At 37.9% G+C, this 24,209-nt stretch overlaps 1 protein-coding gene across 1 annotated transcript in view; it reads right to left on the reverse strand.

Annotated features, from left to right (window-relative positions):
• Positions 1-611: 611 nt before the first annotated feature.
• Positions 612-24,209, reverse strand: part of LOC149811727 (galactolipase DONGLE, chloroplastic-like) — a 74,335-nt gene continuing 50,737 nt past the window's right edge. Inside the window, exons 2-5 of the mRNA XM_089992909.1 lie at positions 23,387-23,583; positions 8,955-9,146; positions 1,118-1,414; positions 612-644 (exon numbers count right to left, since the gene is read on the reverse strand). Coding sequence (XP_089849035.1) covers positions 612-644; positions 1,118-1,414; positions 8,955-9,146; positions 23,387-23,583 — 719 coding nt within the window. The remainder of the gene's footprint in view (positions 645-1,117; positions 1,415-8,954; positions 9,147-23,386; positions 23,584-24,209) is intronic.

The following is a 24,209-nucleotide window of genomic DNA, read 5'->3' on the forward strand; positions in this document are numbered from 1 at the left end:
CTGATACGCCCTTGAGAACTCCTGCTTCTCCTCCTCGTATCAGACCGCGACGATGTGAAAGTCAGAAGGATTACTACGACTTTTACACCAGCAAGCCTTGATGATGTTATGTTGTTTTGTTGGAGACACTAAGTCAGTGTTTCATTTTTGGGTTTGCTTATTTGTTTGGTAGTGTTTTGTAACCCTGTCTTTGACAAAGGGTATTTTGGGCATGTAATGCATGAAACTTCCTTATTAATGTAATAAAATTCCTGCTTTGAAGAACTTGTCTTGTTGCTTATACGTTGTTGCTTGTTTAAGATGGCGTGGCGTGCTCATTGCGATGACCTGATGAAGACACTCAACAACCTCACAGAGGTGGTTGCCCATCAGGCAAAAACTGTGCAAAACATGGGCGATCATATTCAGCAGACCGCCCAAGGACGGGAAACACCTGTTCAAGTTCCTGCTACTGTAGTTCCCTACAAGCAATTTATGAGTATGAACCCTCTTTCTTTCGATGGGAAATTGACACCCGAAGTAGCAGAGGATTGGGTGAAGGAGATTGAGCAAATTTTTTGTGTTCTACAAATAAACGATGACAAGAAGGTTGATTTCAGGATGTACCATCTCTAAAAGGATGCAGAGAGGTGGTGGGCTACCACCTGGGAAATCAAATTTGAGAACCAGTCAGTCACCTGGGAGCAGTTCATGGAGACTTTTTATGCAGCATATTTTTTGGCTCATGAGAAAAGCAAAAAGATGCAAGAATTCCTTGATTTGCAACAAGGAAATTCTACATTGGCGGAGTACGTTACTCATTTCTGTAGTCTCGAGAGATATTGTCCCAACCTTTATGCCACTGAGAATGATCGAGCGTTGAAATTCACTCGAGGATTGAAGCCAGTACTTCGCACCAAGGTGTATACTCGCGCACCTACTACCATTGATGAGGTTCTTGAGCCAACCTCGCTTTTAGACAAGATTGGTCTGAGTCTCAAAAGACACCATCCTTCAAAGAGTAGCAAGGCCAAAAGAGTTGGCCTAAGAAGCGTCAATTTCAGAAGCACCAAGGTGAAAAAAAATTCCATCTACCTTCGAAGAAGAACCGATACAACAACAACAACCAACAACCAACAATCGCAGTATCAACATCGATGACCCCAGTACCACCAGCAGCAACCTTAGAGATAGATCGTAGCAGCATCAGGATGTCCCAAGTGTCTTGTTGACCATCCGGGTTGATCTTGACCTCGTGACACTGGGGGATGTCTCTATTGTGGCAAGATGGGCCACTACATAAAGGATTGTCAGAAGAAGCAGTCAAATGATCAAAAGAGAAATGCACCAGAAACATCACAGCCAGTTCAGCAGAGACAACCTCAACAACACGAGCCGCAACAGTCGCATTAGCAGAGGCAAGACAACTAGAAAGCTATCGTAGAACATGCCTACACACCAACAGTAGAACAAGTGACCAAAGGCGAGTTGATCCAAGGTACTATTTCAGTTGCAGGTCATGCAGCTTTTACGTTGTTTGATTACGGCGCTTCGCAGTCTTTTATATCTGACAAATTTGCTAGAACATTGTCTTTGACCGTAGAATCTTTGAATTACCCGATGGAGGCTCGTACTCCGATAGGTGATCAGTCATTCTGTAATTTTTATATTCTGAGCATCGAGGTGTCAGTGGCATGGTAGAACTTGTCGGTTGACGTAATCCTGCTAGATATGACTAAGTTTGACGTCATTATAGGTATGAATTGGTTGTTTGAGTATCATGCTCAAGTTCTCTATAGAGAAGGTAGGGTAGTCACATTTCCGCCTAATCATCATGTTTTAGAGATCAAGCTTTCTCGACCTTTGCAAGATAGCTATTTGATTTCTGCTTTTAAAGCCTAGAAGTATTTGCGAAACAAGGGTATTGCATTTCTGGTCAGTATTACCCCAGTTGAGCCTGAGTTAGTTCTGATCGAAGACTTGGATGTAGTTTGAGAGTTCTCCGATGTGTTCCTAGATGAATTGTCCAGATTACCTCCAAAATGTGAGATTGAGTTTTGTATCGAGTTGTTGCTTGGAACCACTTTTATTTCTAAGGCACCGTATCGTATGGCTTCGGCAGAGCTCGAAGAGCTGAAGCGACAGTTAGAAGATCTTTTGGAACAAGGTTTTATTCGACCCAGTGCATCCCCCAGGGGTACACCAGTGTTGTTCATAAAGAAGAAAGACAAATCTTTGAGGTTGTGCATTGACTACAAGATGCTCAACCGAGCAACGATTAGGAATAAATACCCGTTACCAAGGATCAAGGACCATTTCGACCAGTTGCAGAGAGTGAGGATTTTCTCGAAGATAGACCTCAGATCATGTTATCATCAACTCTGTATTAGAACAGAAGATATTGCAAAGACAACTTTTCGAACGAGATATAGGTTGTACGAGTTTGTGGTAATACCTTTTGGCCTCACAAATGCACCAGTTGAATTCATAGATTTGATGAACCGTATTTTTTGTCCATTCATGGAAACTTTTGTGATCGTGTTTATTGATGACATCTTGATTTACTCAGAGAGTCCTGAGCAACATCAAGAACATTTGTGTATCATTCTAGGTACTTCATGAGCATTGATTGTTTGCTAAGTTCTCCAAGTGCGAGTTTTGGCTTGAGCAAATTATGTTTTTGGGTCACGTGATATCCAAGGATGAGGTGTCAGTTGATCCAGCGAAGGTTGAAGCGGTATTAGGCTGGAAGCAGCCTCAAAATATTTCAGAGATTAGTAGTTTCCTCAGGTTAGCAGGATACTACCAACGATTTATCCAGGACTTTTCGAGAATTGCTTTACCCTTGACGAAACTTTTGCGTAAAGGCATCCAGTTCAAGTAAAGTGATGCATGTGAAGACAGTTTTCGAATCTTGAAGTCTAAGCTGACGACCTCACCAGTGTTGGCTTTGCCTTTAGGCAGATGTAACTTTGTGGTGTATGCAGATGCATCAGGAACCAGTTTGGGTTGCGTGCTAATGCAGCACGGCAGGGTGATTGCTTACGCTTCAAGGCGGTTGAAGATTCATGAGAGGAATTATCCCGAAACATAATTTGGAATTAGCAGCAGTGGTGTTTGCCTTAAAATCTTGGCGATACTATTTATATAGAGAATCGTTCGAGGTCATTTCAGACAACAAGAGTCTCAAGTATTTATTCTCTTAGAAAGAGTTGAACATGAGACAATGACGTAGGCTCGAGTTTATTAAGGATTACGACTTTACATTGTCTTACCACCCTGGTAAGGTGAACATAGTAACAGATGCGCTTAGTCGCAAGTCAAATAGTGTTATGGCTAGTATCGTGAGGAGCCAGAAACTAATTAAAGATTTTATGGCTTGAAGACCATTTTCGATTGGAAGCAGATCAATCAGATTATCTGGTCTGACTATTTGATCAGAGTTTTTGCCTAGTATCGTGGCAGCTCAGAAGCTTGATGACCAATATGGTAAGCTTCTAGCCCTCGCAAGACAAGAAAATACGTTCTTCAGTGTAACAGATGATGGTGGTATTCGCATGAAAGATCGACTTTGGGTTCTAAATAACCCTGAACTGAAGAAGGAGATTCTCGATGAAACTCACATGTCAAGGTATATAATTCATTCTGGTGGGACGAAGATGTTTAAAGATTTACAAAGGAAGTATTGGTGGAACGGTATGAAGCATGAGATAGCAGCATACGTTTCGAGATGCTTGACTTGTCAGCAAATCAAGATTGAGCATCAGCATCCTGGTGGTACCATGAAGAGGACTGAGATTCCTTAGTAGAAATGGGAAGATGTTACGATGGACTTCGTGGTAGGTTTACCGCAAACGAGATGCAAGCATGACGCGATTTGGGTAGTTATTGACAGACTCACCAAGTCTACCCATGTCTTACCTATCAGGATCAGCTAGTCTCTGAAAAGCCTAGTTGACCTGTATGTCAAAGAGATTGTACGATTGCATATCGTTCCAGGATTGATTATTTCTGATCATGATCCCAGGTTCATATCGCGACTATGGGGTCAATTGCAGTCTGCTTTGGGTACGAAGTTGAAGTTTAATACGTCTTTTCACCTTCAGACCAATGGTCAATCCGAGAGGACTATTCAGACGTTAGAGAACATGTTGCGAGCTTGTATGCTTGATTGGAAGGACGAATGGGACTCGCATTTGTGTTTGGTTGAATTTGCATATAATAACAGTTATCACGCTAGTATCGGGATGGCACCGTACGAAGCACTATACAGGAGACCTTGCAGGTCACCGTCGTATTAGGACAACATCAACGATAGATCCAGAGAATCGCTGATTATTTTTCAGCACTACACTCAGCAAGTGTAGATGATCCGAGAATGTTTGAAAGCAGCGCAAGACAGACAAAAGAGTTATGCTGATAAGAGACAATGAGAGTTATTGTTCAAGGTTAGTGACATGACTTTTGTCAGAGTTTCACCGACCAAGAGTGTGTTCCGTTTCGGTAAGAAGGTTGAGTCCTAGATATGTGGGACCATTCAAGATTTTGGCGAGGATCGATGAAGTGGCATATCGTGTTGAGTTACCTCAACAATATGCCCATATTCACAACGTTTTTCATGTGTCGATGCTAAGGAAATACATTCTTGACCCATCGCACATCATTCGTTATGAAGACGTAGAAGTTCAAGAAGATTTGACAATAGCAGAACGACCGATCGAGATAATTGATCAATGAGATCAAGTGTTGTGTACGAAGACAGTACCACTAGTTAAAGTACGTTGGCAACACCATGGCATCGAAGAATGCACAAGGGAGTCTGAAGCGAGCATGAGAGATAAATATCCTGATCTTCTTGTAACCTAATTTGGCTGATTTCACGGACAAAATCCTTTTAAGGAGGGAAGGATATAAGGTCCATGATTTTTTTTAAATGATATATGTTTTGATGTGCTTCAATGACAAAGATTTTGTGTGTGATTGCTAGATTTCCTCGTAAAATATGTGACTTGGACTTTACGTGACCTTAATCGCGTAAGTAGAATGTAAATGGCAATTGAGGAAAATCCGTGATGAATTAATTTACGAAAATTTAGGGGTAAATCCATAATGTTTACATTTAGGTTGTCCCCAAATTTGTGACCCAAATGATGAAGAAGCCCCGTCAGTGCATGTGAATTACCGAGAAATGCATATCGATAGAGCCTAAGTCATAACGCAGGTAAATTTTGTGAGAGATGGAATTTTTCTTGAGAAAGGCTTAAGGATTCAATCACAATGAGGAATTTAAAATAAAAATATATTGTGATATGTTTCAATCATGAGGCACTACCACGGTTTGAGCTAGGACCGACTAGGGGAGGGTTGACCAATCCTATGGTCAACCACTCTTGGCTAGTTTGAACGAACCTAGCCACGAAGACCAACGGGTCAAGTTGACAGCTGGGACAATGGCAATCTCGTAAAGAGTGGAGTGAGATCCAAAGGGAGGGCCACGATTGGCCCTACCCATAAAATCGTTTTTATGATGGTGCAAGGAGCACCATCATGAAGGTGGGGGCGCCCCTCCAAGCAATCAGCATGGGGCTGCACCCCATGGGATTCATGAGATCCCTATGGCTCTTCCCAAGGAAGAGGCATAATGAGGTTAGTTGTGCCTCATACGCCCCATGACACCCTTGCAATTCCCAAAAGATCATGTGGTTCTTAGTTTTCACCTGCACGCAGCACAACTTGACACCTGTACTACTTAGTACGTACCTAAAAAAGGGTACATTTTGGTCTCATGCTTAAGGCATTGATGGGTGCATGAAGTGTACGTTATACATGTAATGTAAAAAGTGACACAAAAACTTAAACACCATAGGGTATGAGTAGCACATTGTTATGGTTTTGAGACTCTGTTGGAGTCTTTAGGCGATGGCCCCTTGTTCGTGAGTGAGCTCACGTATGTCTATACCCTAAATATGAAAATAATAAAATGATATTGTGATCGCTTTCACGAGCGATGTGCTCTTGATAGCCGCGTAAGGCTGAGCACGTGAATGGGCAGGCTAAGTCCTCATTTGCGTACCTCACGGGGACCACGAGGCATAAATACCTCAAAAGGAGGTATGACTTGATAGATGGGCCTAAGAAAGATAAACATGTCGTGCCCCATTCACAAAATGGTTCACCTTAGAGAGGGTGGATGGTACAATCCTGAGTGACCAGTCGTTACTACGACACGTGTTTTGACAGGAGCTTTTGCGTCCTTTGACCTCTAGTCACTCAGAGTTAGGGAAGTCAAAGTGATCTTTTAAGATACCTCACAACTGCAGTAGAATGGATTGCAATCCTTACCTATGTGAGAGTTTCTCTCAGCTGCGTGTTGCTCGCATGAGGTTTACTCGGTCTGTAGCATCCCCGGTTACCACTTTCGAATTTGAATAAAAACGTCGGGTGCATGGCTCATAGAATGCGAGGTTCCTTCGCGTACCAGAAGGAGTAATCAGAAGAAATCAATTACTAACCAATCACAACTGATATATCTTAGTAGTTCTTTACTTGCTACTTCGCTTACTGCTCTTGTGCTGTTGCTTTACTGTTTCTTAGCTACTAGTGGTTAGAGGTTGCTCAGTTTCTCGTTCACTACTTTAGCTTGCTAGTACTTGTTACATGTGCACATACTTGACACAGGCAGATGTATACGTTGTATCACATTTTTCACGTTATATACATGCTTTTTCCTTAAGAAACAAAGATATGATATTTTTGTTCTTCACCACCTCGCGAGAGTGCTGACCCCATTTCATGGGGATGCAGGTGATGAATAGGTACAATGACGATGTAATGACACACAGTGGAGGCTTGGGGACCCACACTTATCTGCTGATCCTGCTCTTGTTTGGTTTTGGGTTTTTGAGGGGATGATCCCCCTATTTGGAGAGACTGACAGATTTGTTATACTTTTGTCTCATTTTGTATTTTGAACTCATGGGTTGTATAATCCTTTAAACTTAAATTTTGTACTCTTATGGATTTTGAAATATGATGGATATGCTGTAAACACCCCAAATTTTCCTCATTCATTTTCAAACACACTCTTCGTGCAGTGCCAATCCTGGTAGGTCAGTGTAGGAGTCAAACCCCAAATTTGTGTTAGAAAATTACCATGCTACCCACTTTCATTAGGAAAATTACCATTTTACACCTAGGTCACCCCGAACCCCAGTCATTTGGAGTCAACCAAGCTCATTGGTCAATTCAAAACAGTTAAGAATGTCAGTCATTTCTAGTTCACCTGAGCTCATGATGAACAAACCATTTTAATTTTTGACAATTCCTGCCAAAATGGGATCATTTCTTCATAAATGAGCTCATTTCTCACTCAAATCCAAGCCATATGTCTCCGAGTCAGTCATTCCTAGTCAATCCTATTTCCCTGAGTCTAGCTTGAGCTCACTAGGAGTTTAAGTGCTCCAGTTTCTGTTCAAAACCATTTCCAAGTGTCTAGGAGCCCATTTTAGCCCGTTTCAGCTCTTTCAGCTGAAATTGAGCTGAGTCCAGTCAGTTGAGCTAGTGTTCGAGCTTCAGTTTTAGTTTATCTCAGTGTTACTAATCTTTGTCTCAGCTCAAACTCAGCTCTGGTTTGTAATTCACTTCACTCTAGTGACCATTTCTCACGATTTCTCTAAAAATGTCAGTTTTTCTTAAAAATTTATTCAGGGAGTTCAGTCGAGTCAGTGCCTTGTCAGTTCATTTGAATTCTGAAATCCTAGAACCTAGCTCAATCCAGTTTATTTTAGTTCAAATCAGTTCAAACCATATTTTTTAGTGTCACTCTAGCCCGGTAGAGCTCGAAAACCATTTCTTGAACCATTTTGCAAATTTTATCAATTTTAACAATTTTTGAACTTGCACAAGTGTCAATCAAAGTGTAATATCCAAAATTCTTTATCCAGTGTCTGCATTTCGCATAGCATTTCATACCATTTCTCATTATTTCTCATCATTTTCCATTATTTCATAACATTTCATCACATTTCATTTCATTTTCGAGATACATAACTCCAGTTTTGAAAATTTCAATCCAGATTAAGTTTTAAAAGTTTTCAGAAATCAATTTCAAACCCTAGGTTTCCAAAATTGACATTTTTACCCCCAAGATTCTAAATTTGAAAATGTTTTCTCTAGAAAAACAATCTGGATTTCTTTCAAACTCAAATTTTCAAATTCTAAACTGGATTTGCTTCGCAACGGGGTATGCAACTTTAAATTCTGAGTTCGTTTCAAAAATTGCCAAAAATAGCCCATTTTATCTGGAAATTTTCTAAAAAGACTATTCTACTCTTATGATCCTCTAAATGAATTTCGAATTTGGAAAGTGAGCCCACTCTGAGATGGGTCCTTCATTTACATCTACGTTTTTATTTAATATATATATCTTTTCTTTTCCTTATTTTCTTTTATTTTATGTTATTTTAATTCTTATTTTTTTATGAGAGAAGGTGGGACCCACCAAGGTGGTCGACCCCCCCCTTTCTTCTTCTTTCCTTTTCCTTCTTTCTTTTCTTTCCTTTCTTCTTTCTTATTTTCTTCTTCCTTTCTTTCTTTTTCTTTTTTTCTTCTTTTCTTTCTCCCTTCCTTCCTTTCTCTCTTTGGTCCAGCCCACTCACGTATCACCCTTCCCTCTCTTTTTCTTCCCCTCTTCTTTCTTCCCTCTCTTCCTTCTTTCTTTCCTTTTCCCTTTTCTTCTTTCTTTCATTTTTCCTTCTCTTTCTTTCCCTTCCCTATTGTCCAACCACCATAAAAACTCTTCTATTCTTTCTATTCTCAAACCCATACGGTGGACTCCCTCTCTTAGACTCTCTCATTCCTCCTTTTCATTATTCCCTCAAGACCCTAAGTTATGGTGATTATTTTTCCTAAGTTAGGCCATACAAGGCTACACGGCTGGGAGATTTTCTCATTCACGTCTACCTCTTCCCTCCAACCTTTTTGTTGCAGCAGCTTTCTCCAACAGTGGCAGCCCTCTCTTCAACATCCTTAATTGCAGTCGTTGCTGCCATTGCTTGAAGCAACCCATTCCAACCTTGAAGCACTCCATTCCAGCCACCATCGTCCTCCTTCCTTGGTGCCACACGACTCCAACCATACCAGCAGCCTGTTCTTCTTGCCTTCATCAACTGCAACCATCTACCTTCACCATTGGTCCAACACCATCAAGATATTTTTGTAGCCCAACCTTTCTTGCAGCCTTGTTCCAGCCATCCCTCTTCGTTGGATCAGACTCCTCCTCAAGGTGAGCCACTATTCTCTCGATTCGTGATTTTCATTAGCTATTGATAAAGCCCCTATGATGATCATCCATGGAATCCGTGGATTGGGGATCTTCAGATTTCCTTTTGTATGAGTGTCACAGAATCAATTTAAAGGTCAGATTCAAAATCACATGAATGCCTCTTTCCTAGTTTAAAATCAAGTAGATGTGATAATCATCTTGTTTATTGAGGCTAGTGAAATAAGAGATTCATCCACCGGTTGGATCAAATCTTTGATTTTAGAGCTAACATCAAAATGGATCGTATCCCTATAAAATTTTATTTTATTTTCATGTTCCATGTAGATTCATATTTAAGTATTGCATTTACTCTAGTCTCATTATTCATCTTGTTCATTTTGTATGGTTTTTGTTTGCATTTAATTTAGAATGTATAAGTTGTATTTATAGCCATAGTACCATCATTATTTCATGTGTGAGTTATCATTCATAAATCTTGAAATTTTTAGGTCAATTAGGTTTACTTATTATTAATTTCCTGCCGAAAATTTGATTCCATTTGAATTTTATAGTCCCATTAAATAAATCCAAAACCGAGTTTGGATCCTGACCCTTCTAGAACATCCAGGTTCTGTTTTAGCAGATAAGAACATCTGAGATCTCCTAGATGGATGATCCAAATCTTCCTCAAAAAATACAGTGTGTCCGTGTTGGATTCCATTATTTTTCAGATTTTTTTTAGATTTTTTCAATAAAGTTTAGTCTCTACTAAAAATCGAGGTTTCTCGAAACCTGTAAAAACCTCAATTTTTCCTTGTCAGGGTCTAGACCGACCCTAATCCGCTGTGATGCCTCAAATTGTAGGTTGGATGTCAAAACTTCCAACCAAAAAGTTTTTTCTCAACCTTTCCTCTATCATTCCCCAAAACGTGAGAATTTTAGAAGCATCTTAGGTATTTTTTCCGGAATTAAACTCCATGCTTGTCAAATTCCAATGTCTGAGAATTTCAGAGATATAGGTCCCTGATAATCCTCTGCTCTCTCCCAAAACATAACCTGAATCCTAATACTGTAAAAAGAAGAAATTTGTCTTTGTTTGTCAGAGACATTTTCCTAGAGTTTCAGCCATTTTCTCCACTATCTTTTATTTTTCTCATAATGTTTCCCGAAACCTGTATGTCTGCCCTAGATCCTAGAGTTGCTGGATTCTGATCCGACTTGTCAGAGCTGTCCAGCTCCGACCATAGGTCAAAAAAAGAATCTGTAAAATTCAAAAATCTTTGCCCAACTATCCTCTGTCACCCCATAAAATTTGGAAAATTTTTATGGAAGTTTAGTACCCGAAATCTAATTTAGAATTAGCATTTTAGGTAAAATCTTGATTTTTAGGATTTCTAGATAATTTTCCATAATAAAAAATATCAAAAAAATATATTTTCGAGTTTCATTCTGTTTTTAAGGTTAGTCTAAGTGTCCATGCCAAATTTGGCTCAATTCCAAGTTCATTTGCTTTGTATGTTAGTTTACTTTTAAATTCAGAAGTGAAAATCAAGTTAAACTCGATATTTTGTGATATTTTTGCCATTTTAGGATTTTTATCATGTAAATAAGCATATAGAATCATATTAAGGTTAATTTACATGGCATTTACATTTCACATTTCCCATTTTTATAAAATTTATTTCAGAAAACCCTTGTTTCAAGGCCATAGTCTTGTTATCAGGGACATTTTGGTCATTTTGACCTAAATTTCAAAATTCCAAACTTCAATTTTCCAAAATTTCATGCATATAATCATATTTCATCATATCATGTTTAATTTTATTTCATTTGATTTTTAAATTTCCAAATTTTATAAAAGTTCTTTTAGAAAACCCTGATTTCAAGGTCATTAGGGGTATTTTGGTCATTTTGACCCTAATTTCGAATTTCCAAGTTTATTTTCGAAATTTATTCCTTATTTCTCATGTTTATATCTAAGGAGGTATGAATTTGGGTTTACATCTGAATAATATCTGATAATTTCCAATATTTTCGGATAAATTCAGATAAACCTACATTTCTGTGCTAACATATTTTCTAGTTTTGCAGGAATATCCAGGAATAAGACCTTTATTTTATTTTATTTCAATTCAATGTAATATCAGATGCAATAATTTAGAATAAGAGTTATTTTTCAGCTTAGAATAGGACTGCATTGCATATAGCTTAATTTCTGCAATTTTCAATATCTGATGCAAGATGCATATACACATTTTTCAAAATCACTATGGTTGACATGAATGACACGTGCACAAGCTCTTAGGAAGTTCACGAATTTGGTGAGATTTGTATTTATGGTCATAGTCAGAATACGAATAAAACCAAGATTTGTGATCTTCGTATTAGCCATATTCAGCATACACTCTTAGGCTAACTTCAAAAATACACTGCATTTCTCAAAACTCAAAAGGATTTTCTCAATTCCTCAATGAAATATTTTTTAAATTCATTCATTCATTCAATTTGCATCATTTTCAAACTCATTTTCCAATTCTATTTCAGAGAAATCAATTTTCCCAAAACTTTCCAAGTCTTTTTCAGGATTTGATTTTCTCAGAATTCTGAATTTTCAAGTGAGATTTCAAAGTATTTCCCAAGGTTTCCACATTTTTAATTTTATTTCAAAATCCCAAAATCGATTTTCTGAAAAACTTTGATATATTTTTGAAATTGATTTTCCCAGAATTCTCAAATCTTATTCAAAAATCGATTTTCTTAGAAAAAGCTATTCCAATCTCAAAAATCAATTTTTCCAGGGTTCCCATTTTTCTGAGAATCCATTTTTCATTTCAAAATCATTTTCCAATGAGCTTGATTTTCTCAAGATTCTCAAATTCATTTCTTTAGAAAAGCAGTCCAAATCTCAAAATCGATTTTTCCAAAGTTCAAGTTTTCCTAAAAATTCATTTTCTAATGCAAATTCTAATTTCCAATAAAATTCAATGATATTCCCAGGCATTCCATTTTCAAGCACTTTTCGAGTCACTTTTCAAGCACATCTCAATTTTCTAAGGCAAACATCATGTTTCTCAAATTTGCATATTTTAAAAAATCCATAGCACATGCCTGATTCTTGGTGCATTTTAGGAAAATAGAGCATAATTTAGATAATTTGACTTAGTCAAAGCACACATTTGATCCTTGGTTCGATTATCCCTGGTAAAGGCACCAGAAACGGTTGAACCTCGTACCGACAGGCGGACTCCATTCCATAGAATTTTCTCACAAATTTTCAAAACGGAGATGAGTAATTTCCAAAACTAGTTTTCAAAACTTTGGTCGAATTTGACTCGCAGAATCGTTCTTTCACTCTCACAGAGGGAGGGGAAAAAAATTTGTGATGATAATAGGTTTGGCGACCGTGATTGGACCTGTCTTTGTCTGATCAATTGTGTGCCTTGACTTAGCTCAATTATCAAAATCGTGTTCTATGAATTGTCAGCTTTTATTTTCTAATATCATGTAAACCTAGGAGCCTAGACTCGAACCTAGCGGATATGGATTGCATGTAGACTAGGCATGGTTTGACAGGACTAATTGAGAAGAATTATTTATGCTCACATAAACTTAGGTCTGAAAATACAACACTCCTTAATCTAGGATTTGTATGAAAACAATGTTTGCTTCTTTAAAAAATTTAAAATACTATCTCTTTAAGACTTAGAGCCGTCTGTTTGTGTGCATGTGCTCATTTTTCAAAACCCCCCACCTATGTCTACCCGGTTTTCACGTTGCTAGGCTCTCTTCCAGAACCATAGTTCGGGACAGAGCCTCACAACTGGGCCACTTATTTGGGCTAATGCCCCCCTACCACGTACCAAGGCCCATAGTTCAACGTATATTGGCAGACACTCAAGGATGTTAGGAAAATACAAGCCTAGAACCAGAGATTAATTTTATGCCACATACTTCAGGTTTTGACTCGAGTATATCGGCATAGCATGATTGGACACAACTGATCTAAGCTTAGAGTTAGGATCAGGGTCCTACAACCATTTTCAAAATTGATACATTTAGAGTCAGCTTCTTAGGGAATGTTGTATGTGCATAATTGTTTGTGATTGAATGCATGCTATTCATTTTCGTCTTATTTTTCCATATTTTCCCAATTTTCCCAAAATACTGGACAATTTTTCAAAATACCTCATTTTTCATCTTTTGTGAAATATCTCCTTTTTCTAAAAAACCTTTGATGATTTTTTTTCTTCAAATTATCCACTTTTTCTTTAAAACTTCAGGTGATTTTCCATTCTTCCATTCCTCTGGAATTCGAATTTCCAACATTTCACTTTATCTTGCCTGTAATTTTCAAAATTCTTGTATTTTTCCCAAGTCTAATTCTAATCTTCCTATCTTTCAGTCCAATGGCATCCAATCAACTCGACTTTGTCTTTCTTGAGGGTCACATCTTCTACGAGGTGCGACAAAGTCTTCCCGAGCATCGAGCTCTCAACACCAGACCTTTCTTTCCACGGTGATACTATACTTGGTTCAAGAACTTCTCTCGTATGTTTCTGGACCACTTGAGCGATTGCGGGTTGGAACTGACATCCGTAGTGGGAAAGTTGACAGTCAACGAAAATCTGATCCATGCACTGGCAGAGTGGTGAAACTCATGCACTTGTACTTTCTGGTTCCCATGGGGCGAGATAACTCTGCTGATAGATGAGTTTTCAGAGATCATGGGACTGCTCGAGCCAACCGGTCAACCTGGAGATCCATTAGAGTAACAATTTTTTATCAATGTCAAGGGTTTGGACCCCCGAGATGCTTTAGCTTGCATGACAGGGCATAAGTTCTGGCCACTGATTGAGGAAAATGAAAATGAATATGTGAATCTGATCAAGATCTATCGACAGTATGGGGCATTCGTAGAAGTCAGCTAATTATCTAGAACAGCTCGAGAAAGAATTCAGTATGCGATGGTCGTATGCACTGAAGGGCTCTCTTTCTTCCCAGATATACATGTATGTATGGCAAACAATTCAAGCTACTTGGCCCATTTTTCTATACCTACTACTATCTAGAGCGATGCGTCAAGCAATTTTCTCAGAGACAGAAGCACGTAGAAGCTCGACTACTATCAGGGGTTATGCCAGAGTTCGACCTTGCATCAGCGCAGTGGTCTGAAACATACCATTCTACCAGATATGGCTGGGATTCTTTCATCACTCTCACTCTTTTCCCCGGTCCTCGTGTCTCTGTTGATCATTAAGAGTGGTGGCAGACTGTCTATATGCCTCATCTTTCTCAAGTCTACTATTGATGCAATCATATTTTTTCTTTAATAAAAAAAATCCTTCAATTTTCATTCTATCATGGTTTGACGACCTCACCTAGGTGACAAGACATATTTGTAGTTATTCGTTCTCCTCGCAAAGAATGGCAACACAATTGTCATGACTCCAGCGACGACCCAATCCCTATTAATGAGATGTTCTTCCAATTATCTACCAAATTCTCATCAAATATTTTTCCTATATTCATTTCTATCCGGAATCTTCATCATCAAAATTTAATCATCCATCTCATTCTGCAGAGAGTATCGGTATTCCCAAGTGATCCAGATCAGATAAGAAGACACTGCTATATCAAGTGCATCAATGACTTTTAAAGCATCAAGCAAAAAGAGATGAATTCTCCAAGAACTGTTAGAGGACAGAGTCAGACTGACGGGGATGACATTGATCCCACTGCATATCAAATGTTCAAGAAAATGATGATCAAGATGATGTCTGAGCAAGTTGGAGACAATCTTGGAAAAGCTCCTTTCAAGGAAAAGGCATCTGTCTCATTCTCTTAGAATATCATTGGCAAGAGCAGCAACGCAGAAAGTTCTAAGTCCAACAAAAGCAGCAATGGAGGCAAAAAGGGAGAAGCCTTCAAACAAGACAACAAGCCCTTCTCGCCAGACTCTCACCAGAAATCTCAGCAAAAAGAAAAGATAAAGCAGAACGTCTGGGGTTACAATCGCCAGTTTACTCCTCTCGAGCAGTCTCTCGATGAAATCCTTGAATATATATTAGCCAAATAATTGGTAAAGCTCCCAAGAGTCACAAATCCTCCGACAATCATGGGAAGATTCATGGACCAGTTCTGCAAATTCCATCGAGCAGTAGGGCATGATACCGACCACTATTTCGTCTTCAAGAACATTGTCCAAGATTATATCAACAAGAATTTCTTCGTTGAGGATAAGAAAGAATACCGGTCGACTGTCTCAGCCAAGTCTCAACAGAAGTTAAGCACTCAACAAGAAGTACAACATGACAGTCGGAACCAGAACTGCAAGATGGTCCCATTGGATTAAATACTCGAGAGCTTTTTGGAATACATGCTCACAAAAGATATGGTCGGACCTCCAAAGGCTCACTTTACTCTTTCTGCCAATGATAGCAAAAACAATAAGAAAAATTATGATAACTATTCAGAGGGATCTACGGGCTAAAAAGGAAAGTTCTCCAACAATGATAAGCCTTTTCAATCTAGTCCTCAGGATAAAGAGAAATATCAAGAAAAGCCAAAGCGTAAGGATTAGAGTACGGACCGGAAATTCACCCTTATGGACCAGAAACGTGAAAGTGTTTTGGAATACATGCTCGCAAAAGATATGATCCGTTTACCCAAAGCAACTGATCCTGCAACAACCATAGGCAGATTCAAAGAAAAATTCTGCAAATTTCATCGGGCAGTAAGGCATGACACTGAGAATTTTTTCATCCTGAGGAATATCATTCAAGATTGCATCGACAAGAATATCCTTATTGAAGATGAGGAAGACACCAGTCGACCATCCTGAACAAGTTTTCTAAGAAATTGCAACGTCAAGACTATGTCACTTTCATCATTTTGTCATTTTAAAGGGACAATGCAGTCCTAGTTCTCTTATCAATTTGTTATTTTCTTCTTCAATGCATTAATAAAATTATCAATTTTCTTCATGAGATGGATGCCACCTTTTATTCTCCTTCTCTGCAACATGTTCTTTCATGAAGAATGACCCTCTTTGGAGTCTCTGAATTGAGCAAAAGTTAGTTGCCTTGTTACCTTCAGAGAGCATTCTTTGAACGTCAATTATCTTCCTTTTATCCAAAATTTCTTTTCCCTATTATACTGGGGCACTATTTTGAAAATTGTCTTCAAAACATCCTGTATGCAGACAGAATCAAACAAATTTCTCATTTTACACGAATGTGCATTCATTTACATCATTTTGCATACATTCACATTCATTTGCATTTGCATGCATTCATTTGCATTTGCACTTGCATTTGCATTTGCATTTGCATTTGCATTTGCATATGCATGCATTCATTTGCATTCATTTGCATCCATATGCATCAAATTCATTTCCTCTTCAGGTTAAGGGATAAACCTGAGTTGCCCGTTCAGGATAAGAGATAAATCCTGAGACTTCGACAATTATCCAAGTCAGCATGAGGGTGAAGACTAAAAATCTTTCATCAGAATCAATTGGTAATTTTTTAAAAACCCAATGTTCATGCTGATAATTCTTCAAAACCCAATGTTCGTGCTGGTAATTCTTCAAAATCCAGTGTTCGTGCTAGTAATTTTTTAAAAACCCAGTGTTCATGCTGGTAATTTTCCAAAACCCAGTATTCGTGCTAGTAATTTTTCAAAATCTAGTGTTCGTGATAGTAATTTTTCAAAACCTAGTGTTCGTGCTGGTAACTTTCCAACATCCAGTGTTCGTGGTGGTAATTTTTCAAAAACTCAGTGTTCATGCTAGTAATTTTTCAAAACCTAGTGTTTGTGCTGATAAGTTTTCAAAAACCCAGTGTTCATGCTGGTAATTTTTAAAAAACCCAATGTTCGTGCTGGTAATTCTCCAAAACCCAGTGTTCATGCTGATAATTTTTCAAAACGTTGTGTTCGTTCTGGTAACTTTCCAAAATTATATGTTCGTGCTGGTAATTTTTCAAAAACCCAATGTTCGTGCTGGTAATTTTTCAAAATCCAGTGTTCGTACTGGTAATTTTTCAAAACCCAGTGTTCGTACTTGTAATTTTCCAAAACCCAATATTCATATTGGTAATTTTTCAGAACATAATGCTTGTACTAGTTTATTTTCAAAATTCGGTGTTCACACTGGTACACTTTAAAATTCAGTGTCCATATTGGTCTAGTTTTCCTTCGGGATTCGAGTTCTGACTTGAATTTCCTTTTCTTCTATTTGGTCCAGTTTTCCTTTGGAATTCGAGTTTCGACTCAAATTTTCTTTCCTTCTAATTGATTTAGTTTTTCTTTAGGATTCAAGTTCTGACTCAAATTTCTTTTCCTTCTAATTGGTCTAGTTTTCCTTCAGGATTCAAGTTCTGACTCAACTTTCCTTTCCTTCTAATTAATCTAATTTTCCTTCGGGATTTGAGTTTCAACTCAAATTTTCTTTCCTTCTAATTGATCTAGTTTTTCTTCAGGATTCGAGTTCCGACTCAAATTTCTTTTCCTTCCAAATTAATCTACTTTTTCTTCAGGATTCGAGATCCGACTCGAATTTCTTTTCCTTCCAAATTAATCTACTTTTTCTTCAGGGTTTGAGTTTTGACTCGAATTTCTTTTTCTTAATTGATCTAAGTTTTTCCTTTAGGGTTCAAGTTCCGACTCAAATTTCTTTTTCTTCTGAATTTCTCCAGTTTTTCCTTTAGGATTCGAGTTCTGACTCGAGTTTCCTTTTTTTTAAATCCAAATGGGTCTAGTTTTTCCTTCAAAGATTTGAGTTCCGACTCAAATTTTCTTTCCTTCAAAACCAAACTTTCTAGTTTTCCTTTAAAGATTCGGGTTTCAACTCAAATTTTCTAGTTTTTGTTACAGGATCTGAATTTCGACTCGGTCACTCTTTCAAAACCAACTTTTGAATTAGACTTACCTTCAAAATCCAACATTGTGCTAGGACTTACCTTCAGAATTCCAATTTCGTATTGGATTTGCCTTTAGAGTTCAGGTTCGTGTTGGACCCTCATCCAGAATCCCACTGATGTGTCAACTCGGATATCAAGCAATTTCTTTCACCAAAGATTCCAAGAATATTTTGCCAATTTGTCATTAAATATTTGTTGATTTCAAAACCTTTATTGCATAAAAGAATTACCTCAAAATTACCTTCAATATTACTTTCAAAAGGACAAAACTTTTGTGAAGAAGGATTCAAAATTCAAAATTCATTTTTTTTCTATTGGCCAACCAAAAGGATGAAGAATAAATCCTCGATATGGCCAGTAAAGAAAATTCAATGTTGTTGCAAATCCATAAGTGATCAGTATTGATCGCAGTCAATAACACATTTTTAAAATCATTCTTGGAAAATAAGGCAGTCGAAATATCCTGGGTGATACAGAAAAATCCACTCAATTTCCATATCTCCTTGATCACTTAAGCTGTAATTAAATATCTGCAAAAGGGATCTCTCAATTGTCATAAAGATGAAGACAAATTATGTGAGTTAGACCCCCAGGGCCAAAGAAGATTTGAATCATCTTCAAGATGAAGGAGTTTGTGACAGATCCTTCTAGGAAAGTTCAGATCGCCGTCAAGATGAAGGCGACTGCGATGAGCCTCCTGACAAACCCTAAAAGATATTTAATTTCTGCTATCATTAAGAAATTTCCAACCAAAAAGCCAATACCGTCAAGATAATCCCTGAGGCAAAGAAGGATAGAAACATCTCTGAGTTGAAGGAGTTTGTGACGTACCCTTTCAAAAAAAAAAAGAGAGAAAAGTCAGAACATCTCCAAAATGAAGAATGATGTAATCCACAAAAACCCAAGAGAGCTTCAATTCTACCAAAAAAAAAGAGTGCAGAACGATCATCATGAGAAAAGAATCCCAGGATATCAGACTGCCAAATCTGCCAAGAATCCTCTTTAAAATTTGTGAATTTCTATCATCAATATTCTTTCACCAATTGCTTTCATAATATCAAGAATACTCTCTTTTCTGTTCATATCAAGGAAATTGATAGCCTCCTTGAAAGAAAGCTAATCACAAGCAATTTGAATTTGAATCTTGATTCTACGGAGTTAGCCCAATTGGAGGTAATACTTTGGGTAGAAAAGAGAAAATATTTTCATACCAATACACATCAGTTTCAAGTATTTTGAATCAACAAACACTTCTTAATATTTTGGCAATATTTTCTTACTATCTTGACATGAAGTGAAGAGCTCAATGTCCATCTTGACACATTCTGGCATCACCTTTTGCCTCCTTGAAAGAGTAGCCTTTGTCGTCTTTCACGTTGTTGAAAGATTAGCCTTCCCTCCAAAAGGATAGCCTTTGTCGTCTTTCGCGTGGTTGAAAGATTAGCCTTCTCTCTGAAAGGATAGCATTTGTCATCTTTCGCGTTGTTGAAAGAATCACCTTGTTCCTTTGGATCATCTTTGTCACCTTTCGTGTTGCCAAAATAATTCATCTTTTGTGTTGTCAAAAGAATCGCCCTGCTCCTTTGGATCGCCTTGTCATCTTTCGCGTTGTTGAAAGAATCACCTTATTCCTTTGGATTGCCTTTGTCATCTTTCGCGTTGTCGAAAGAATTCATCTTTCGCGTTGTCGAAAGAATCACCTTGTTCCTTTGAATCACCTTGTTATCTTTTGTGTTGTTGAAAGAATCACCTTTGTCATCTTTCGCATTGTTGAAAGAATTCATCTTTCGCGTTGTTGAAATGATCACCTTGCTCCTTTGGATCGCCTTGTCATCTTTCGCGTTGTTGAAAGAATTGCCTTGTTCCTTTGGATCGCTTTTGTCATCTTTCATGTTGTCGAAAGAATTTATCTTTTGCGTTGTCAAAAGAATCACCTTTCTCCTTTGGATCACCTTGTCATCTTTCGTGTTGTTGAAAGAATTGTCTTGTTCCTTTGGATCGCCTTTGTCATCTTTCACGTTGTCGAAAGAATTCATCTTTTGCGTTGTCAAAAGAATCACCTTGTTCCATTGGATCACCTTTGTCATCTTTCGCGTTGTCGAAAGAATTCATCTTTTGCATTGTCAAAAGAATCGCCTTGCTCCTTTGGATCGCCTTATCATCTTTCGCGTTGTTGAAAGAATCGCCTTGTTCCTTTGGATCACCTTTGTCATCTTTCGTGTTGTCGAAAGAATTCATCTTTCGCGTTGTTGAAAGGATCACCTTGCTCCTTTGGATTGCCTTGTCATCCTTTGCATTATGAAAGAATCGCCTTGTTCCTTTGGATCGCCTTTGTCATCTTTTGCGTTGTTGAAAGAATTCATCTTTTGCGTAGTCAAAAAGATCGCCTTGCTCCTTTGGATCGCCTTGTCATCTTTCGTGTTGTTGAAAGAATTGCCTTGTTCCTTTGGATCGCCTTTGTCATCTTTCACGTTGTCGAAAGAATTCATCTTTTGCGTTGTCAAAAGAATCACCTTGTTCCATTGGATCACCTTTGTCATCTTTCGCATTGTCGAAAGAATTCATCTTTTGCGTGGTCAAAAGAATCGCTTTGCTCCTTTGGATCGCCTTATCATCTTTCGCGTTGTTGAAAGAATTGCCTTGTTCCTTTGGATAGCCTTTGTCATCTTTCGCGTTGTCAAAAGAATTCATCTTTCGCATTGTTGAAAGGATCACCTTGCTCCTTTGGATCGCCTTGTCATCCTTCGCATTATTAAAAGAATCGCCTTGTTCCTTTGGATCGCCTTTGTCATCTTTTGCGTTGTCGAAAGAATTCATCTTTTGCGTTGTTAAAAGGATCGCCTTGCTCCTTTGGATCACCTTGTCATCTTTCGCGTTGTTGAAAGAATCACCTTGTTCCTTTGGATCGCCTTTGTCATCTTTCGCGTTGTCGAAAGAATCACCTTGTTCCTTTGGATCGCCTTTGTCATCTTTCACGTTGTCGAAAGAATTCATCTTTTGCGTTGTCAAAAGAATCGCCTTGCTTCTTTGGATCACCTTGTCATCTTTCGCGTTGTTGAAAGAATCGCCTTGTGCCTTTGGATCACCTTTGTCATCTTTCGCGTTGTCGAAAGAATTTGTCTTTCGCGTTGTCGAAAGAATTTGTCTTTCGCGTTGTCGAAAGAATTCGTCTTTCGCGTTGTCGAAAGAGTTAACTTAGTCTTCTTCAAAAAAGTTATCTTATTCATCATCCAACTTGCCATTTTCACTTTCGGGTCAGGTTAAGGGTTAAACCTGAGCCTTATTCTGATGAGGTATTTCATTTCCCGATCACGTTAAAGGTTCAAACCTGAGCCTCATTTTTACACAAGGTATTTTCCATCCCATTCAGGTTAAGGGCAAAACCTGAATCTCACTTCTTTGAAGTAAAATTTTTCTTATTCATTCTCTATTCCATATCTACCATTTTTATCAGGGCTAATTTCTTCATACCCAGTCAGATCCTTCAACTAAGGTATTTTTATAGCCCAAATTTGGTGTGTTTTTATTTGCCACTAAGCTCGGCCCTAAACCGACTTAGTAGCAAAGAGTGGCATCTTAATAAATGAGAACATTTCTTCATAAATGAGCTCATTTCTCAGTCAAATCCAAGCCAATTGTCTCCGAGTCAGTCATTCTCAGTCAATCCTATTTCTTTGTGTCTATCTTGAGCTCACCAGGAGTTCAAGTGCTCCAGTTTCTGTTCAAAACCATTTCCAAGTTTCTAGGAGTCTGTTTTAGCTTGTTTCAGCTCTTTCAACTGAAATTAAGCTGAGTCCAGTCAGTTGAGCTAGTGTTCGAGCTTCAGTTTTAGTTTATCTCAGTGTTACTAATCTTTGTCTCAGCTCAAACTCAGCTCTGGTTTGTAATTCACTTCACTCTAGTGACCATTTCTCACGATTTCTCTAAAAATGTCAGCTTTTCTTAAAAATTTATTCAGGGAGTTCAGTCGAGTCAGTGCCTTGTCAGTTCATTTGAATTCTGAAATCCTAGAACCTAGCTCAATCCAGTTCATTTTAGTTCAAATCAGTTCAAACCACAATTTTCAGTGTCACTCTAGCCCGGTAGAGCTCGAAAACCATTTCTTGAACCATTTTGCAAATTTTATCAATTTTAACAATTTTTGAACTTGCACAAGTGTCAATCAAAGTGTAATATCCAAAATTCTTTATCCAGGGTCTGCATTTCGCATAGCATTTCATACCATTTCTCATTATTTCTCATCATTTTTCATTATTTCATAACATTTCATTTCATTTTCGAGATCCAAAACTCCAGTTTTGAAAAATTCAATCCAGATTAAGTTTTAAAAGTTTTCAGAAATCATTTTCAAACCCTAGGTTTTCAAAATTAACATTTTTACCCCAAAGATTCTAAGTTTGAAAATGTTTTCTTGAGAAAAACAATCTGTATTTTTTTCAAATTCAAATTTTCAAATTCTAAACTTGATTTGCTTCGCAACGGGGTATGAAACTTCAAATTCTGAGCTCATTTCAAAAACTGCCAAAAATAGCCCATTTTATTTGGAAATTTTCTAAAAAGACTATTCTACTCCTATGATCCTCAAAATGAATTTCGAATTTGGAAAGTGAGCCCACTCTGAGATGGGTCCATCATTTACATCTATGTTTTTATTTAATATATATCTTTTCTTTTCCTTATTTTCTTTTATTTTATGTTATTTTAATTCTTATTTTTTATGAGAGAAGGTGGGACCCACCAAGGTGGTCGACCCCCCCATTTCTTCTTCTTTCCTTTTCCTTCTTTCTTTTCTTTCCTTTCTTCTTTCTTCTTTTCTTCTTCCTTTCTTTCTTTTTCTTTTTTTCTTTCTTTCTTCTTTTCTTTCTCCCTTCCTTCCTTTCTCTCTTTGGTCTAGCCCACTCATGTATCACCCTTCCCTCTCTTTTTCTTCCCCTCTTCTTTCTTCCCTCTCTTCTTTCTTTCCTTTTCCCGTTTCTTCTTTCTTTCCTTCTTCCTTCTCTTTCTTTTCCTCCTTTCTTTCTTTCCCTTCCCTTTTGTCCAGCCACCATAAAAACTCTTCTATTCTTTCTATTCTCAAACCCATACGGCGGACTCCCTCTCTCATTCCCTCTTTTCATTATTCCCTCAAGACCCTAAGTTATGGTGATTATTTTTCCTAAGTTAGGCCATACAAGGCTACACGGCTGGGGGATTTTCTCATTCATGTCTACCTCTTATCTCCAACCTTTTTGTTGCAACAACTTTCTCCAACAGTGGCAGCCCTCTGTTCAACATCCTCAATAGCAGCCATTGCTTGAAGCAACCCATTCCAGCCTTGAAGCACTCCATTCCAGCCACCATCGTCCTCCTTCCTTGGTGCCACATGACTCCAACCATACCAGCAGTCGGTCCTTTTTGCCTTCATCAATTGCAGCCTTCTACCTTCACCACTGGTCCAACACCATCAAGATATTGCTGTAGCCCAACCTTCCTTGCAGCCTTGTTCCAGCCATCCCTCTTTGTTGTAGCAGACTCCTCCTCAAGGTGAGCTACTATTCTCTCGATTCGTGATTTCCATTAGCTATTGATAAAGCCCCTACGATGATCATCCATGGAATCGGTGGACAAGGGATCTTCGGATTTCCTTTTATATGAATGTCACGAAATCAATTTAAAGGTCAAATTCGAAATCACATGAATGCCTCTTTCCTAGTTTTAAATCAAGTAGATGCGATAATCATCTTGTTTATTGAGGCTAGTGAAATGAGAGATTCATCCACCGGTTGGATCGAATCTCTCATTTTAGAGCCAACATCAAAATGGATCGTATCCCTGTAAATTTTTATTTTATTTTCATGTTCCATATAGGTTCATATTTAAGTATTGCATTTACTCTAGTCTCATTATTCATATTGTTCATTTTGTATGGTTTTTGTTTGCATTTAATTTAAAATCTAAAAGTTGTATTTATTGCCATAGTATCATCGTTATTTCATGTGCGAGTTCTCATTCATAAATTTCGAATTTTTTAGGTTAATTAGGTTTACTTGTTATTTATTTCCTGCCAA

Source organism: Nuphar pumila, chromosome 17, assembly GCF_984573655.1.
Source record: "Nuphar pumila chromosome 17, dmNupPumi1.hap1.1, whole genome shotgun sequence".
Classification (NCBI taxonomy): domain Eukaryota; kingdom Viridiplantae; phylum Streptophyta; class Magnoliopsida; order Nymphaeales; family Nymphaeaceae; genus Nuphar; species Nuphar pumila.